The sequence below is a fragment of the Labeo rohita genome, chromosome 25, assembly GCF_022985175.1.
Source record: "Labeo rohita strain BAU-BD-2019 chromosome 25, IGBB_LRoh.1.0, whole genome shotgun sequence".
Lineage (NCBI taxonomy): Eukaryota > Metazoa > Chordata > Actinopteri > Cypriniformes > Cyprinidae > Labeo > Labeo rohita.
Genome location: NC_066893.1, coordinates 16,244,464 through 16,264,750, shown reverse-complemented (window position 1 = coordinate 16,264,750; position 20,287 = coordinate 16,244,464). Strand labels below are relative to the sequence as shown.

At 35.6% G+C, this 20,287-nt stretch overlaps 1 protein-coding gene across 1 annotated transcript in view; it reads left to right on the top strand.

Moving 5' to 3' along the window:
* spon1b (spondin 1b) overlaps positions 1-20,287 on the top strand; it is a 96,364-nt gene that overhangs the window by 53,124 nt on the left and 22,953 nt on the right. Inside the window, 1 exon segment of the mRNA XM_051100054.1 lies at positions 16,231-16,295. Within this exon segment, the coding sequence (XP_050956011.1) occupies positions 16,231-16,295 (65 nt within the window).

Sequence of the window (20,287 nt, the reverse complement as noted above, 5' to 3'; positions counted from 1 at the left end):
TACTGACCCAGTGTTTACAAAGCAAACATGCAAAGAAGATCAAAAGCCCTTTACAAAAAAATGATAAAACAGAAACGTAGGACGATTTTGACGTTGAAGAAGAAAATGAGACAAGAGTTTTTCGACATACCCTAACTGTATTGACCCAGATTGCACAGATTACGCATGTGCATCACAGAAATGAGACAAGACATGCGTTTGAGATGAAAAAGTATATAAATTGTCAGTTTGTTTCGAAAATGACCGATCGTTTTCCTCGGCTGGGATCATTTAGAGCCCTTTGAAGCTGCATTTAAACTGCATTTTGGAAGTTCAAACTTGAGGGCACCATTAAAGTCCACTATATGGAGAAAATTCTTAAATTGTTTTCCTCAAGCAACATAATTTCTTATTGACTGAAGAAAGAAGGGGGTGAGTAAATTATCTGTACATCTTTGTTCTGGAAGTGAACTTCTGCTTTAACTGTTCAGGACGAACAAGGGACTCATGAACAACTATCACTAAAAAAAAAACAAAAAACAAAAAACAGCTGTGGATGATTCAGGTATCAACACAGTATTAAGAATCAAGCATATATAAACTTTTGGTTATATTTTATAAATTCACCTATTATTTTCTCTTGTGAACTATATGTAAATGTATTTTATGTGAAATAAAAGTACTAAACAAAAGAGTAAAAAATGTAAATTTAGACCAGAAAAACACTCCTGATCTTTAAAGTTCACGTCATCTTCACAGAGGGCCTATTCCAAGAAGATAACACGCAATTAAAGCTTTGAACAATGTTATTAAAGAGACTAATGGACATTTTAGTGATCCATTAAATTTAATGACTATTTTGGCGCTCAGAACAGGGTATCACATTTATCTCTCCCTGTCACAAGATTTATTTTGGAAGCTGGAGAACAAACAAACTTTTTGGCGCGGCGACATTTTCCAAAGTGTTTATTGGAAATGCATTTGTGACTGTTCATCGCTTTGACCGGGTCTCGCCTCCACCCGTGTCCAAACCGAGATAACGCGAACTCCGGTGTGTTCTCATATTGCAGATGTGCTACAAGTCCTTCAGAGGAACTTTGTCGTAAATCTTCAAGCCTGCTGAGGTCAGCAGGTCTATTTCCCTGCCAAATAGGTCTATTCCCTGGGCTGGCGGGAGGTCAGAAACTAATTACAGAGCGCAGGGCAGGGAAAAGTCAACTCATTTTCTTTCTCCTACTTATTGGTGGTTGCACTGTAGTGTGTTGGTATAGCAACGAACATTGACGGATACACTTTTGCCATAATGGATTTGTCAAACAAAGCTTGTTGCACTTCACACAATACCTCTTCCTGTCAACACACACACAGCATATGCACTTTTAGATGGCTGCGACCCACAATCCGATAGCATAAGCTTGGAATACGTCTCCGAGCCTAATAAACCAATTATGTTATGTAACACAGTGACCTGTGCATAAATGTGCCAGCCAGAAATGGGTGACTTTTAAATGTCTATAGATTTTAAGGTGGCAGCTGCCCAATTAGTAACTGATCATTTTCAGAATTTTTGCCATCTGGACTCGTCATTAGGACGCACAAATGAGAACCGAGGCTCATGTTGCTATGTTACATGGCAACATCTGCAGTTATTCCCATTTTTTGTTTGTCTAATTGGATTGAGTTTAAGTCCAAGAGCTAATGAGTGTAGGAACAATGGCTGGAAATCAAGTGATACATGCTGGCATGTCGGGTTCGAATAATAAGGTGTAATTGGAAGGACTGATGATAATGGATCCGGCTTTTCAGAGCCAATTAAAGCTTTATTCAGCTCCTAAATATATTAGCATCTGTGTTTTGTTTAATTACACATCTGTTGAAATTCAGTTCAACCACAACAAGAGCAAACCAACATCGTTGTCGATCATAATTAAGTTTAAGGGTCCTGAAAAGATTGTTTTTGGTTCTTGTGATTTGAATATAAATGGAAACTAATTTCGTTTGAAATTATTGTTTATTCTATAATTCAGCTGCTATTTGTTTCTCTCATATGGGCCATTCTACAGAACTGGTCCAAAGTTTTTTTTCCAAAACATATGTATAATTTATACAAATTGTATAATATCCAAGGTACACATTTCTAGTAATTGTGCAGTTAATTCTCATATTGTATTTTCAGAAAGTTTTGGAATATTTGTCCTCTCCCCAAATTTGTCACTACCGAAACACAGTAATATTTAATTAGAAGAGTTATATTGACATATTAACATTTTGCTTACACATTGTAATTTTTTTTTTTTTTTTTGCTATTTTATAAAAACAAATTCAGAGGTACAATTATATTTTTAACAATATTTCAAGTGTAATTTATGAGCTTTGTTGTATTTTGAATCCAAATTTTCTTTGTAAAGCTCAAACATTGATCATACTGATTTCAAAGTTAAAGATTCATTAGTTTGAATATACTATACTATATATTAAACCCAAAACTATCATAAGATTTTAGTTGATAATTCAGTATACTTCATTTTTGACAAAACATCCTATGTAGTGACTGCGCATTTTCGGGAGTGACGGTAATGTTTTGGTAGCGACCACATCACATTACAGAATTTTAACTTGCATACTAAAACAATCTAAAAAATTGCATAACTGTACTAAAATTTTGTTTATTTCCCCCTAAATATGTGTATTATGTGTTCCCTTTTGTCACTAACGAAACAATGATGACATGTTTTGGTTGTGACTGCTTCAGTAGTGACAGTTTTATGGGATAACACCCACAAAAACACCCAAAAATGTCACTACTGAAACTGGGTGACAATTGTGGTGATAAAGTGACAATTTTAGATACTTTTGAACCTAGCTCAAAGATGCTAATCAGCACATGGTCAGCCAGGACACTTCTGAACAGTTGTGCACAAAAAAAAAAAAAGTAAATATTATGGAGTAACTCCCAAAAAAGTGTGCTTAATTGTCAAAATAGGTGTTTTCGGTAGTGACGTTCACTAAAATTACACAGATCTTTCATACTTCTGAACACATTACCTCAAAATGATGGGGCCAGAATGATCTATTTAGCATGTAACTATGAGAGAGAGGGACACAGGAATATTCCCTGATCGTAAATGTAGGGTGTAGTTAAAATCAGTCTCAGCCAATGGTCTAAAACATAATTTTTTAAAGAAAAAATAAAATAAATATATATATATATATTTTTAACTTCATTTTTTAAAAAAAAACAACAATGGAAAAATATATATATATTTCAATATCATTTTCATAAGTTGAAATGCAGGGGTTAGGGTTCAGGACAGCCACCTCCCAGTTAAAAGTACCCAATAAATGATGATTTTATATATATTAAGCTTACTAATATTTTAAATATTATTGTGGGTTTTAATAGATAATAAAATGATCTTATTAAACATCTAAGATTTGAATTATTAAATGCTTTTGAATGTGTTTTTTGGCTGTGGGACAGCAGTTTGCACCAATTCTGTAGAATGGCCCACATATGTAGCATCATGAATGTAGCATCTTTGTAGCAATTGAATCACAAAAAATATAACAGTAGAACATAATTAAGTTATAAATCAATTCATTTCTTCCCCTTGTGAAAGCAGTAAATGATTCCAAAAGAACAAGCTATTAGCTACATATGAAATCACTTTTCCATATTTTTTGGCAGTATTTATTACATAATTTAAATTAGTTTATTAAATCACCTTTACATGCGTACAACAACTCTTTTCATTCAGCCAAAAACCCTTTTTGACAAGCAGTGCTTCCAAAGCAAATGGAGGGAAAATTAGTTTTACTACCAAGTGACTAACAATCTGACAAACTTGTGACACACTGTGGTTAAAGTAGTTGTTGGTTTATGCTAATATTTTAGCCAACTTTATGAAATGCTTCTTTAATTCTTAGCATTTTTTTTCCTTTGCCTGCAGCAGTGAGAGAGAATTTGAGTGTGGACAGTCATATCTCTGCACACTTATGGCCGAAATCATTGATTAATGAAGCTTAGCAAAGCACTTTCTGGCACAAATTATCTAGTGGAGTGGTAGCTTTCAGTGAATACTCGGAAGATGATTTTACTGCTCTGCGGTTGCTCTTTCAAAGCTCCGGAGACTTAATGGAGTTATGTGACAATGTCAGTTATGAGATATTGAAGTATTAACTTTGTTTTAGATGTTTCTCATAAAATAGCTTTGGAGAAATATAAAAAACGAAGGCTGACAGACAATATGAGTACAGAACTATAAAATGATTGCGGATGGCATATCTCAGATAATTTAATCTTGAAAAAGTTGAGAATGAGAAATTAGTTGTTTAGTTAAAGGGATAGTTCACCCAAAAATGAAAATTACCCCATGAATTACTCACCCTCAAGCCATTCTAGGGGACTCATATGCAGCTATTACAGAAGGTTCAAATTCCAGAAAGTAACACAATGCATTAAGAGTCAGGGGGTGAAAACTTTTTGAATTTGAAGATCAAGGAACATTTAACTTATTTTGTCTTCTGGGAAACATGTAAGTATCTTCTGCAGCTTCTGAAGGGCAGTACTAAATGAAAAAAATGTGATATTCATTCAAAATAAGAAAAATGTATGCATCTTCAATCTGTCCAAAAGTTTTCACCTCCCAGTTCTTAATGCATTGTTTTTCCTTCTGAAGCATCAGTGAGCATTTGAACCTTCTGTAATAGTTGCATACGAGTCCCTCAGTTGTCTTCAGTGTGAAAAGACAAATCTTAAAATCATGCAGTCATTGTTGGAAAGGGTTCAAATATGCAAAAAATGCTGAAAAACCAAAGAATTTGTGGGACCTGAAGGGTTTTTCTAAATCTACTAAGTTATAGAAAAGTTAAAGAAGTTTCTGTGTGGGACAGACATTATGAATGCCAGTAAATTGTGACATTTTCCCAATGCCTGCCGGCTGTTGGTCTCACCTCTCTCCTTCATCAGAGTGACAGAATGAATTTTATATGGAGACTTTCAACCGAAACAACCCTTCAGCGCCAATTGAAACGTTATTATAGACAAAATGAGAGTTCAAAATAACATTTGTTATATAAATGTCCTGTTTTCTTATTTTAGAAGTGCTATAGGATTGACGAAAATCCATAAGGCGGCCCTATACAGTGTGAGAAAGATCGAGTGAGGGAGAAAGAGAGAGAGGGGGGCTGAATGTTATCTCATTTTCTCCTGTCTTGCGTTTTCCGGGATTACATTAAAGCCTGGATGGGGATCCAGTAAGAGTTAGTTATTATTAGCTCAGTTCCCTCATGCGTTTTAGCATTATTACCATAAACACAGTCAACCCTTCTCTCACTGTAAACGCCGCAACAAAGGCCTCCCAACCCTGGATGAAATTATGAGCTCTTTTGATGTTGCAAACTTGAGCCTGATAAAAAGGGACGATCGAGCTTTGTTTTCCTTCGTTTGATCTGAATCATTGGTGTGTTGCTTGGCATCCCTTTCATGTCAGAATTATTAATTGCCTCTTCACCTGTATGAAAATTATCTTTCGCTGCTGTTATGTTTTTATTCAGAACTTCACATCAGCGATACGTGGTTCCATTAAAATGAAATGTTGAAAAGGGGGTTTGATCCGTCACGCGTGACACAGTTGTATAACGCACCGGGGCTAGTTGTCACACTTAGATTTTCACACAATATGTTTCCAGTGTAGTTTGAAATTATGCTGGATAGTGCACAATTCATCATTGTTTTTATTTTTAGCGTTTCTTACAATGCGACTCTGTGCTATTGATTTTTCCTTATCTCGTTTTTGAAAGTCGCATAAGTCATTAACCAGCAAAGTTAAAGAGAAAAGCATTCTCATTAAAGTTTTCTCTACTTTAAAACAATTCCAGATCTGTTGCTGATTAAGTAAGCCTTTGTGTAATGAACTTGAAAGAACGGTGGACTTCTTGCGCTATTGTGAAATCACGCACCTTTCAGCAGATCCATACTGAAGATTGTGAATTAGTGAACAAAAGCCTATAGGGATTTACTGAGACTTCTTATTGAGCTTGGCCAATTAAAAATAATATGTGCCAGAAAGACAGCAAAAAAATGATTCATACATTTTAACAGTGCCAAACTGTAGAAAAATAAGTGTTTATATATATATATATATAAATGTCAATGGTGTAACTGACAAAAAATGAGAAATATTAAATATTTTATCCACCTAGATGGCATGTAAGCTTACTGACATTATATAAAAAATGTTAAAAACCATATTATTTTACTAAACTAGATGACTACATTTTATTTAACAAATTTTTATTTAAATATTTTGATATTTCCTGTACATAATTATATTTTTATGAAAAATACTGGTTACGCCAGTTGACACAAACCAGTTACACCACTTGACCATGTTACCACTGTTTGTTAAAGAATTTGACACTGAAAATCATTTAAGATTTTGATAACGTTTAACCGATATTATGGGAAAGAGAGAGAACATAACTTCTATCATAACATAACATAACTTCTATAACTAATATCATCATACTGTGCAAATTATGCGAGAATGGGACAAACCATTCCTTTCTGAGTGGGGGTTTTCTAGTGGGTAGTTTAGTTGACAATGGTTTTTCGGACACAAATAAAACAAGTTATATCACAATAAACACTTAATGTTTTTGAAGCGCACACCCAAATGTCTTGATAACCTAATCTAACTGAAAGCAAAACTGTAAAATTAATTTATATTTGAGGTCATTTTCATGCTTAAATGCAGGGTAGAATGAGCAACTTTACAAAATCGGACTGCTGTAAACCAGGGTTGTATGTGATATGAACATCATTTTTGAACAAAACATGGCTTTTTCAACATACAGTAGTGTGATTTTAAAAAAAAAAAATTGTGTTCTAGAAAATTATGCATCAGAAATATATATTGATGAAAATATATTAAAAATATACTTCAAAATGAGGTGTACCCACAGTTATAGAATGACCCTCTTATCGTATGTGTTTTAAAACATTTTTTAGATAGATTTTAGATACTGTGAAAATAAAATGTGCAAAAGCCTTGGAAGTGTGACTGTGAGTTGTTGCTCTGACTGACACCTCTCTGAGCACAACTCAATTACTTCCAGCGCACCGTGCTCATTTCGCCAGCAGCTGATGGACACGTCCTGCAGGAATTGCGGTCGTGGCCGGCACAGGCCACAGTGGTTCGGACAAGGTCAAGATTACCGATGATTCAGAACTAAAAGGCAATACAAAAGGGGCAGTAATGTACTAGGACTGTTGAAGGATTATTCTGAAAGGAGGTTATTGGGTGATAAGTAGCAATGACTCTGAAAGAAGCGGTGTAGATTGGAAAAAGTGATTCAGAGGAGAACTTCAGTACACGCTTGCCGGGCTCCGGACGCCTGGTAATTGCTGTTTGCCAAATGAGTGGCACTTCTAGAAAACTCAATATTTTTCATTGTCACTCTCTATCTGCTTTCTATTCTTTCTGTGTGTGTAGTAGACAAGAGGTCAAGGTTAGCTTGGTCCAGTTAGTCCCTACTGGTAGGTTGGTTAATGACATTACTCTTATTTTTGTTTTCAAAAACACATACAAATGCAGTTCATACATAAGATGACTTGAATACACAACTTACATGATGAATATGAGTTTAATTCCTGAATTTAAAAACTGATTTTAGGGTAAACGCCTCGTTAGAGAATGGAAATTTCTATAGAGATTGGTATGATGGTGTGATGAAATTAAAACTTGATTTTAATTTAAGAATTTGAATTAATTTTGATATTTTAGGAAGCATAAAGTCACAATTTTAAGCTAAAATATCCGTCCTGATACTATAATTAACTAAAAATCCAATTCATACAAAAAATCCAATTTATACATAAAATGACTCGAATACAGATCTTTAATTATTAACATGATTTTAATTTACAATTTAAAATTCCATTTTGATATTGTAGGAGGCCTAACATCAACATTTTAAGCTAATACATTCATCCTAAAATCCAATTCATAAATAAAATTATTTGAATACACATGTAATGAAAACGATTTTAATTTGTAATTTAAAATTATGCCTCCTAAAAAATATCAAAATTAAAGTCAGAATATTTGGGTGATACAACTGGCCTCATACTATAATAAAAAAGCAGACTTGAATACACATCTTATATGATGAACATTATTTTAATTTCTAACTTTAAAGTATTTTTTTAGAGGCCATGAGGTCTAAATTTTTAAGGTGCTGAAAATTCCTGATAACATAATGAAGAAAATTAGAGAATGAACTAATTTTGATATTTTAGGAGGCATAAAGTCAACATTTTAGGCTAATACATCCATCCTGATACTGTCATTAAAAAAAAATCCAATTCATACATAAAATGACTTGAATACACATATAGTGAACATGATTTTAATTTATGATTTAAAATTATGCTTCCTAAAATTATCAAAATTAAGTCAAAATATTTGGCGGATATAGTTGACCTCATACTACAATCAAGGAAAAATGCAATTTATACATAAAATGACTTGAATACACATCTTATATGATGAACATGATTTTAATTTCTAAATTTAAAATTAATTTTGATATTTTTGGGTGACAAAGTCACAAAAAACATGTTATAAAAAGTATAAATAATAAAGAAATAAAAACTATTAAGTGGATGGAAATCATGATAATTTATGATTATTTCAAATTGCAGAAAATATCGTATATAAAATATCTATTTTTCTATTTTACATTTCATACTAAGTGTATGAATTGATAAGTTATAACATTTGTTGGACAAAAACTACACTGAAAAAGTTTTGTTAAAAATTACCATACAAAAATCATAAATATCATGAGTTCATGATTTTATTTATTTATTTATTTATTTAGTTTACTGAATGGTTACATCACGAATTGAACCAACATGAATGTAAAGATTGCATTTCAAAACACATTGGGTTTAAACTACACTCTTCCTTTTTTAATCTTTATCTTATTTATCATTGACTCAGATATCATAACTACACCAATATGGGGGCAAAAATGCATTTTTCCCCATTGACGGTCATTCAGCAGCAGCCGTTGGTAAAATGTGAGCTGCATGCTCCGTCAGTCAGCCCATGTGCTTATATGAGACTCTTTTGAAGCCTGCAGAAATGGAAAGGTGTATATGACCTTCCCCGAGGCATTTCTCCACGAACCCTCAGAGACCCTTTGGCTTCTCAGCAGTCACACTCCTCTACCTCTCATCCTTTGTTCCTCTCCTCTTCTGTCTCGCTCCATCCCTCCGGCAATTTGGTCGGGGTCAGTTTGGGGCGACGGTCTGTGAAGTGTAAAACCCGTTTTCAGAAACAGCAGCCAGGGACCCAGAGTGACACAGTTCTCATTTGCTGCACAGCAAGGATGGCCCACAAGCAAATTCACTGCGTGCAAGTGAAAGTCAACAGTTGTCCTTATACAACATCCTGAGAAATATAAGGCAAGAACTACAGGTTAATAGAGATTTTAAAGAGATAGTTCACACAAAAATTAAAATTCTGTCATTAATTACTCACCCTCATCGTTCCAAACCCGCAAGACCGTCCTTCAGAACAGACCCTCCTTCAAAACAGAAATTAAGATATTTTTGAGAGAGCTTTCTGACCCTACATAGACAGCAACACAACTACCACGTTCAAGGCCCAAGAAGAAATTGTTGAATAAAGTTATTAGGGGTTCAAGCACGTAGCACTGAAACCCTGCTGTAATTGTTAGAATGGCCAAAGATCAGCAGTCTCCATGTAAAACTGATTGTGCAGACCAACCGTAGGTCGTACAGACTTGAAACTTGAAGGGATGGTAGTACTAACACTGCCGAAAACGTCACCAAGGTTCGCCCTAATCGCCTGATCAAAAGTATGAAAAGATTCTCAGAAGCAGAAAGATTCTCTAAAGAGTGAATATCAATAGTTATAGAAGAAAGTCAAACTTTCAACTCACTCTCGCAAAGGGACGCCAGAACATTTGAAAGGGCCACTTTTAGTAAAATGCCTAGAACTCCTGAATGGAATGAGATGTGTACACACTTATGTAAGACCTCAATCTAAGGTCAAAGGTCAAAAATTGCAGAGCTTGGCCATAAGAGGGAAAAAACATAAAAATGACTATACCTACGCAACCACTTGTTCTATCCACATGAAAATCCATGTGCACAGTCTTGGCCCAAAGTGTCACAAGTGTCTGTAAGGACATTTGCGTATCTCAAAAAGTGGCCTCCATTGGTTGATGAGCACCCATTAGACAAGGTTAACGGAGGCCGATCAAATCGTTTGTTAAATGACTGAGATGTTAAAAAAACCCTACTTTCACGAACTAGTCCTAGGTTGGCTGCCAAAAACATGGCTGCCATTGGCCGAGGATTTTGAGCACCCATTACGAAACTCAGTGGGCCTGTTTGACTCACGGATTTAAAGGTCTGTGAGAAATTTGAAAGAAATCGGGTCCCTGGGGGGCAGTAAAGCATTTTTCAAGAGCGTAAACAATTGTACGTTGTACGTTTTTTTACACAGACATGCAATATTCGTATCATATGATAGAACTCCTCATTCTGGACAACTTTGCCTCTAGAAACACTGCTGTCAATCAAATTGTTTGTTAAATGATTGAGATCATTCAACAAATGATTAAGTAGTTCATTTGTTAAATGAACTACTTTTGCCAACTAGACCTAGGTTGGCTGCCAAAAACATGGCCGCCATTGGCCGATGATTTTTGAGCACCCATTAGACAACGTTAATGGAGGCAGGTCAGAACGAAACTCGGTGGGCTTGTGTGACACACGGCCCCAAAGATCTGTGAGAATTTTTAAACAAATCAGCCACTGCGGGGCGATATCGCATTTTTCAAGAATGTTTGTATGTTGAACGGTTTTTTCGCACAGACATGCGATATTCGTATCATATAATAGAATGCCTCATTCCGGACAACTCTGCCTCTAAAAATACTGCTGCCAATCATATCATTTGTTAAATGATTGAGAAAATGTAAAAAAAAAAAAAAACTTTTGCGAACTAGTCTTAGGTTGGCCGCCACTGGTCGATGAAGTTTGAGCACCCATTAGACAAGGTTTGGAAGGCCGATCGGAAGGAAACTTGGTGAGTCTGTTTGACTGATGGCCCCAAAGGTTTGTGAGAAATTGGAAACAAATCGGCCACTGAGGGGCGATATCACTTTTTTCAAGTGCGAAAATGATTGTACGTTGCACGTTTTTTCACACCAACATGCGATATTCGTATCATATGATAGAATGCCTCATTCTAGACGACTTTGCCTCTACACTGCTGCCAATTAAATCTATTGTTAAATGATTGAGATGTAAAAAAAAAAAAAAAAAAACACTTGTGAACTAGTCCTAGGTTTTTCACTCAATCTGGAAGAAAACAACAACAAAGTGCAATTCTCTGAACTCTCTAGGTCAATAATTATCAAAAAAATGTTGAAATGTACCCTTTGGGAAGCTATAATGAAGTCCTTTAGAAAATAGGCCTGTCCAAATTTACCCAAAATCCTATAAAGCCTGTAGGAAAACTCAAAACTTCTTAAAACCTGCTGAGCACCTGCGACCTGACTTTATTCAGCAAATTCTTCTCTTCTGTGTCAGTCTTTACTACCTTTTTGGGCTTTGAACGTGGTAGTTGTGTTGCTGTCTAAGGTTAGAAAGTTTAAGAATTTCATCAAAAATATCTTAATTTGTGTTTCGAGGGACTTATGGGTTTGGAATGAAATGAGGGTGAGTAATTAATGACAGAATTTTCATTTTTGGGTGAACTATCCCTTTAAGTGTTGTTTTGGACCCCAATTAATTTCACTTTACGGTGAAGATCATAGAGGTTTGGAAGGGCATGATTGTGAATAAATGACTGCATTTTGGATGAACTGTCCTTTTAAATAAACCATTTCATTAGCATTCATACCACGATACACAGGATATCTGCATCCACAAAACAAACACCAGGCCAACGCGTGTGACCTGTATGTGAAAAGCGAGCGGCCCAAAGAATTGAGAATAAGTTTGCAACCAAAACGCCAGAAGTGCACTTGCCTCAAGGTGATAAAAGTTGAACTGGAGACAGACGTGTTCTTTACAGGATCCTTTAGGGAGCTGCAGACTATCTCCGAGGTTAAAAATCGCCAGTCAGCCATGAACAAAATGTCTTTCTGTTTTCTTGAAGCTTCTCAAGTACATCCCTCCCTAAAACCCTCAAGGAGGTCAAAAAGCTTCAGAAGAACTTTCTGGGCAGCAGTTTGGCACTGATGTATTATTATTATTTTGCACCACAATCGATGTTCATGCTCAGAGCACTAGACCGGTTTGTTTCTTGGTTCAGCGGTTTGGCGATTTACTTTGAGATTTCGCTCCCATGTTGTCAACCTAAGTACACTTGATAAATCCTCCGAATAAGCAGAAGTGAAGTCCATTTGGCCCATTTCAGGCAGTATATTTCTTTCTGGTTCGAATGCGAGGACCTGACTTCCAGAGTGCCGGACCGTAAATGAATATCCTCAAGCATGTGCGGCACCATCTGCCTCTTTGAAACATATTCATCAATTTGGCCAATTAGCAGATTAATTGCTTAATTACTCTGAGGCAGCTGTGTATTTCTCACAAAAATGCCAACAACGCCAGAACCAAGTTACAATCTTACTTCTTCCACACTTCTTTGTTTGGTAGCAGCTGTTATTGAATTTCTGTTGAAAAGTGGGTCTATTGTTGAACCAGTTAGCATGTCGATAAATATAGAAGTTGAATACACAACAGTATGTCTTTGTTGACCCGTGCGGCCTGTGTGTGCTATTTCTGAGGATAAATGCAGTAACAGCGAGTTACTTTTAGTGCACTTGACCCAAACTGATGGCAGTTTTTAAACTCCCAAACTAAATCTGCATGAATTGATCCAGCGAGCAAGTCAATATTGATTTTTATGGCGTTTTGTATTGGTTGTCTTTGCATTAATGTAATTCACGCAGGCCATTAGGAATGTACAAACTCACTTTGTATGTCTGTTTGATGTTGCCCGGCAAACTGTGAGCGTGGATACTTTCCTCGCTCTGCTCTGCATCAAAAGAGCGTTTGCCACCCGCATGTTAATTTTTCAGTAGTCTCACTTTCATTGATCTGATGGGAGAGTTTTTTGTGAGTGCATTTGTAATGACGGGTCACTTGCTGCCTGTAGATTGAGGTTAAGCCAGGGGTCTCAAAGACATTTCACAGGCTGTTTTCAGTGCCTTTTTGACACTCCTGACCAAAGTTGGATTTATATGCTGAACAGTATGTGGTGCACAATGGCCTGTCATTACAAATGTCCTCACAAAGCTCTTATCAACGCCAATATTACAAAACATAACATTAAAAAGTGTAGAATTCGCTCTTTTTCTGAGACCAACAGCGACACCAGCAAAGTTACAGCGGGAGTCAATGTCTCTCTCGCCTCCCCTGAGCCCACTGAGTTTTAACAGACATCCTAGAGCATGCAGTGAGTTTGAAGTTTGGTGAGGGGTAATTGAGAATGAATGGGGAAAAAATTACGTGAGAGGAGAATATGCCTTCATTGTGATATAATTGGTATGACTGGTTATGATTGGCTGTGATTGGTTCACGCGATAAATCCCAGTCACAAAACCAGTCATATGGGTCAGTTTTTTAAAATTGGGTTTGAATTTATACCTAAAAATCTGAACAAAGAAGCATTCTATTGATGTATGGTTTGTTAGGACAGGACAATGTTTGACCGAGACACAGTTATTTAAATATCTGGAATGTGAGGTTGCAAAAATAATCTAAATATTGAGAAAATTGCCTTTAAAGTTGTCCTAATAAAGATCTTAGCAATGCATGTTGCTAATAAATAATTTAGTTTTGATACATTTATGGTAGGAAATGTACAAAATATCGTCATGGAACATGATCTTTACTTAATATCCTAATGATTTTTGGCATAAAACAAAGATTTATCAATTTGACCCATACAATGTATTTAAGGCTATTGCTAAAATATTGTTAAAAATTGCTACTTATGACTGGTTATGTGGTCCAGGGTCACAACTATATTGTTTAAATTGTTACTGCCTTGAGTTATTGTTTTGGAATAAATGTAAAATGCTTAAAACACTAAGTTGATGATGTTCATACATGGCTTTAATAAACAGAATATTGATACGCTGTTAATGTAAAAATATAACATTTTAATACGTTTTTTTTTTTTCTGGTACTGTAAATAATGTTTATTTAACCAAGAAAATGTGGCTGGGACACAAATTTATATTTGATTACAACAACAAAAAACTTCAAAACATTTCAAAACACCACAGCATACCACTATATATATAATTATTTCATTTTTTTATTATCATATTTATTCTACATAATAATTCAGACTTTATAAGCTCCAGAAGAGAAAATGCATGCACTTTCTATAAGTACAAAAAATCAGCCTGCACAAGGTAATGTTATTTTTGTATCATTTATGTACTTTTATAGTAATATTTTGATTTAGCTTTTATGTTTATTATTTAATTCTATTTTTTTGTCAGTTTTCATTTTAATCTTAATTTAAGTTTTAGTAATTTTTTTGTAGATTTGTATTATTTTATTAATTAGCGTTTTTTTTATATATATATAATTTTGTACTGCAACCTAATTTACCTAAGTTAGTTGCTAAGGCACCATTTCTCGTTTTCGTGTCTTTCTTTTTAAGTTTAATTTTTCTCATCCAATATTTGTTTCATTTTCAGTTTATTTTTATTCTTAAGTTTTAGTTTTAGTTAACAGTAACAACACTGGCACCAGATTTTTGTGCAATCTGACTTTTGTCCAGACATTTTTATATAGACATTTTTAGCCAGTGGTTAGTAATTTAAACCCATTGAGCTCCAGTGCTCATGTGGGAAATGTAGGATTGAATCCAGAAAACAACATAATCAACAAGGTCATTGGTTTGACTCCCAATAAATGCATGGGATGATTTACATTGAATGCAATTTAAGTCACTTTGGATAAAAGTGTCTGCCAAATACATAAATGTACATTTCTGTAAATGAAATGCTGATTTCCAACCTAAAAACTAAAAACTTGATCTTCTCGAGTGTTTGAAATCATACAGCAGTGTCATTGTTTTGACATAATCTATTGATATTCAATATTCAAACATTCATTTTAATGACCAAAACGATTTATATTATACTGTGTTTCAAACTCTTTGAGCTGTGATGCTGATATGGGAATGTGGGTTTGAATTTAAACTGTGTTGTGCCCTTATTTAGTTTTTCCTGTTACTCTGTTCATCATTTCACCAGCACCCTATATTTACTATCAATAAAATGGTAAAAACATTTATTTCATATCATCTCCTAAGAGCAAGAATACGATATAAGGATAAATTATTTCTATCCTTGATAATTTTTCATTGCCGAAGGCAAAAAATGAATCTCTCTCTCTCTTTCTTTCTCTCTCTGAACATACTGGTCACTTTGGGAAAAAAGGAGAACTTACTGAAATTCAGTTCTTTTTACAAGGTGTCTATTTAAATTGAAAGGAAACGCTGTCTCAGTGTGCAGTGCATTATCAGACAGAGGTCTACATAATGAACCGCTATGGCACAAGCTCCATTATGCTTCAGTATTGCACCTGAAACTGTCAGTGGTAACTGGAGCCTTCAGGATCCTGTCTGAATGTTGGAACAGATCGTCAGACACTTCTTTGAGCTTTCATTCTCACAATCGAAGCCACACAAGCTCCCAGCATCCCCTGATGAATATGTACAGGGATTGCCTTTCTTACTCAGCCTGTGCCTGTCGATCTCTGTCTGTTGCTTTTGTCTCAATCACGCTCTTTGTGCCTGTTCCTTACTAATGTGGTTTTATTGTAGCTGTTTTGTGTGTTTCTCAATAAAGTATTGTTAAAGTGCGGTGTCTTTTCCCTTGGGTCCAGGTATCACATCACAACAACAACAACAAATGGATCAATGCACCATACAATAGGCACACAACCATAAGTTGAAGTGTTGTCAGGAATATAATATTTTCAAGGGTTTAGGGAGAAAAATAAAGCATGGAAAAGAAACTTTTCTTTTGTAGTGCTCGAAAGATAGACAAATTGAAGAAAGTAGAACACAAAATCCTTGCTGTTTTGTTTCAGCGCTCTTGACGTTCTATATATAGGATGCAATAAAAATTCACTTTCTCTTTTTCTGTCTGTTTCTCTCCATCTGTCTCTCTCAGGGTGATGATGTTATGACAGTTATCAAAACCAAAGCCCAGTGGCCCGCCTGGCAGCCTCTTAATGTGTAAGTTTACATCGCTTTTGTACTTTTACATTTAGACAACAGCCCCAAAAAGTGTTTTGACACTTTAACCACACTTAAAAATGAATGAATGTTATTGCATTAGCCTACAGTGCCTTGCGAAAGTATTCATACCCTTTCAGTTTTTTCATATTTTATGTTGCTGCCTTATGTTAAACTGCTTTAAATGACTTTTTTTCCACCTCAGTCTACACTCCATTCACCATAATGGCAAAGCAAAAACTGTTTTTTTAACATCTTTGCAAATGTATTAAAAATTAAAAACCTAAATTATTTCATTGCATAAGTACTCATACCCCTATCTGGGACAGTTGAAATTTAGCTCAGGAGCATTAATATTGCTTGCAGATGTTACTACACTTTAAGTGAAGTTACCTTGTGGCAAATTCAGTTCCAGAATGGGCATGATTTGGCTAAGGCTATTAATGTCTTAATAAAAAATCTAACAGCTGAAAATGCATATCAGAGCAAAAACCAAGCCATGAGGTTAAAAAAATGCCTGTAGAGCTTAGAGACAGGACTGCATCAAGCCACACATCTGGGGAAGAGTTCAGAAAAAAATTCTGCTGTGTTGAAGGTTCACAGAAGCATGTAGTCTCCGTTAGCCTTAATGGAAGTCTGAAACAACCACAACTCTTTCTAGAGCTGGACTCCTGGCCAAACTGAGCAATTGATGGAGAATGGCTCTGGGCTAGAGTGGTGGCCAAGAACCTGATGGCCACTCTAGTTGAGCTACATGATCATACGTGGAGATAGGAGAAACTTACAGAAGGACAAACATCACTGCAACACTCCACCAATCTGGGCTTTATTGTGGTGTGGCAAGACTCAATCCCCTCTTCAGTGAAGAAACCTAAATCCCACTTAGAATTTGCAAAAAGCACCTAAAGGATCCTCAGGCTGTGAGAAACAAAATTCTCTTGTCTGATTAACCTCAATTCCAAGCATCATGTTTGTAGAAAATCAAGCACTGCTCATTATCTGCAGAGTACCATCCAAAAAGTAAAGTGTGGTGGAAGCAGCCTCATGCGGTGGGGCTGTTTTTCAGTGGCAGCGACTGAGGGACTCGTCAGAGTAGAAGGAAAGCTCAGTGCCCCAAAATATTGAGATGGCCTTAATGAGAACCTTAATGAGAAGTCAGAACCTCAGACTGGGCAGAAGGTTCACCTTCCAACAGGACAATAAACCTAAGCACACAGCAAGAGTGGCTTCTAGACAACTCTGTGAATGTCCTTTAGTGGCCCAGCCAGAGCCTGGGCTTGAACCCAATCAAACATTTCTGGAGAAACCTTAAAATGTCTGCTAGTCCCCATCCTAGCTGACAGAGCTTGAGAGGTGAAGAGGTGAGGAGAAGAATAGCAGATAATTGCCAAATGCAGATGTGCAAAGCCTGTTGCATCATACCCAAAAAGACTTGAGGCTGAAAATGTGCTTCAACTAAGTATTGAGTTAAGGGTATGAACACTTATGCAATGTACTTAGTTTTTTATTTTTAATAGATTTATGAAGTTGTGGAAATTCTGTTTTTGCTTTGTCATCATGGTGCATGGAGTGTAGACGGATGTGGAAAAAAGTAATTTAAAACAGATTAACATAAGGCAGCAAAATAACAAAACATGAAGAAAATGAAGGGATACGAATACTTTCGCAAGGCACTGTATATGACAAAACTTAGTGTGACTTACAGGACAGTTGAAAAATGAAAATTCTGTCATTAATTACTCACCCTCATGTCGTTCCAAAAACCCACAAGACCTTTATCCATCTTCATTCATCATCTTCATCTTTCATCAAAAACATCTTAATTTTTGTTCCGAAGATGAATGAAGGTCTTACGGGTTTTGGAATGGCATGAGTAGTTAAAGGAGAAGTCCACTTCCAAAACAAAAATGTACAAATAATGTACTCACCCCCTTGTCATCCAAGATGTCTTTCTTTCTTCAGCTGTAAAGAAATTATGTTTTTTGAGGGAAACATTTCAGGATTTTTCTCCATATAATGGACTGGAATGGTGCCCCGATTTTGAACTTCCGAAATGCATTTTAAATACGGCTTTAAATGATCCCAAATGCGGTTGTAAACAATCCCAGCTGAGGAAGAAGGATCTTATCTAGAGAAACGATCGGTTATTTTAATAAAAAATAAATACATTTAAATGCTTTTTTATCTCAAATGCTCATCTTGTCTTGCTCTGCCTAAACTCTGTATTCTGGTTCAAGACAGTTAAGGTATGTCAAAAAACTCAAATCGTATTTTCTCCCTCAACTTCAAAAATCATTTCAAAATCATCCTACATCGCTGCAAAAGTACCGACCCAGTCTTTGCAAAGTGAACATGCAAAGAAAATCAAACACCCAAAAACGGTAAAACAGCGATATAGGGCGATTTTGAAGTTGAAGGAGAACATGAGATGGGAGTTTTTCGACATACCCTAACTGTCATGAACTGGAAAAAACAGTTCAGGCAGAGCAAGACAAGATGAACATTTGACATTAAAAAGTATACCAATTGTATTGTTTTTATGAAAATAACAGATCGTTTCGCTAGATAAGACCCTTCTTCCTCGTCTGGGATTGTCTACAACTGCATTTGGGATCATTTGAAGCCACATTTAAGCTGCCTTTTGGAAGTTCAAAATCGGGGCACTATATCAGACCATTATATGGAGAAAAATCTTGAAAAAAACATAATTTCTTTATGGCTGAAGAAAGAAAGAAATGAACATCTTGGATGACAAGGGGTGAGTACATTATCTGTCAATTTTAGTTCTGGAAGTGGACTTCTCCTTTAATGACAGAACTTTCATTTTGGGGTAAACTATCCCTTTAAAGTGTCCAAATTTAATGGGACCATTGAGTATTTTAAATGTCATTAAAGAACCAAAAAATCTCCATATCCAAAAAACACTTTATAGTGTCTTATACATGAAACTGTATTATAAGACTGAGATTGAAAAACCAAAACATCCAGAAAATTTTATTTGGTTTCCTCATTTGGTGTACATGTACATCTACACACTACTGTTCAAAAGTTTAAAATGAAGAAAAATACTGAATACTTAGTGAATCTTAGATGAATCTTAGGTGTATATGACTTTTTTTCTTCAGACCAATACAGTTGCAGTCATATTACAAAATGTCCTGGTTCTTCCAAGTTTAATAATGGCAGTGAATGGGTGTTGAGATTTTGAAGCCATCCATCATAAACGCCTACGTCCTTCTTCATTCGCTGGAACGCCACTCTCTCGTGAGTGCATGTACGAAAGTTAGTGTAAGCTAGAGTAGATGGTTTATTAGGTTGTAAATATGGATATTTTTCTTACACAAATGCATCAGTTTATTTCAGAAGGCCTTTATTAACCCCCCAGAGCCATGTGGAGCACTTTTTATGATGCATGGATGCACTTTATGGGACTTCAAAATCTCAACACCCATTCACTGCCATTATAAAGCTTGAAAGAGCCAGGACATTTTTAATATAACTCTGACTGTATTCATCTGAAAGAAGAAAATCATATACACCTAGGATGTCTGGAGGGTGAGTAAAGTATGGGGTAATAATAGGAAGAAATGTTTCTTGAACAGCCAATCAGCATATTAGATGATTTCTGATGGATCTTGTAACACTGGAGTAATGATGCAGAAAATTAAATTTTAAAATATATTCAGGTAGAAAATGGTTATTTTACATTTGAACAATATTTCACAATATTAAAGTTTTATTGTATTTTTGATCAAATAAAAGTACAGACCCAAAAATGTCCCAAATGTTTCCATGGTCTTGCTTTCTCCCAGATGATTATTTTTCAGCAGCAAGGCCTGGTTCATAAGAACCCCTTTAGCACCTGCTGGGTATGTAGATGTTTCTTTCCCGCTCCCTAACGAGGCGGTTAATATTTTATGTGCGGTTTTGTTTAGCGAAGGCTTCCGTTTTTTGATGAGAGTAGCATTTCCCCTGCGGTGCGTTTGCGATTG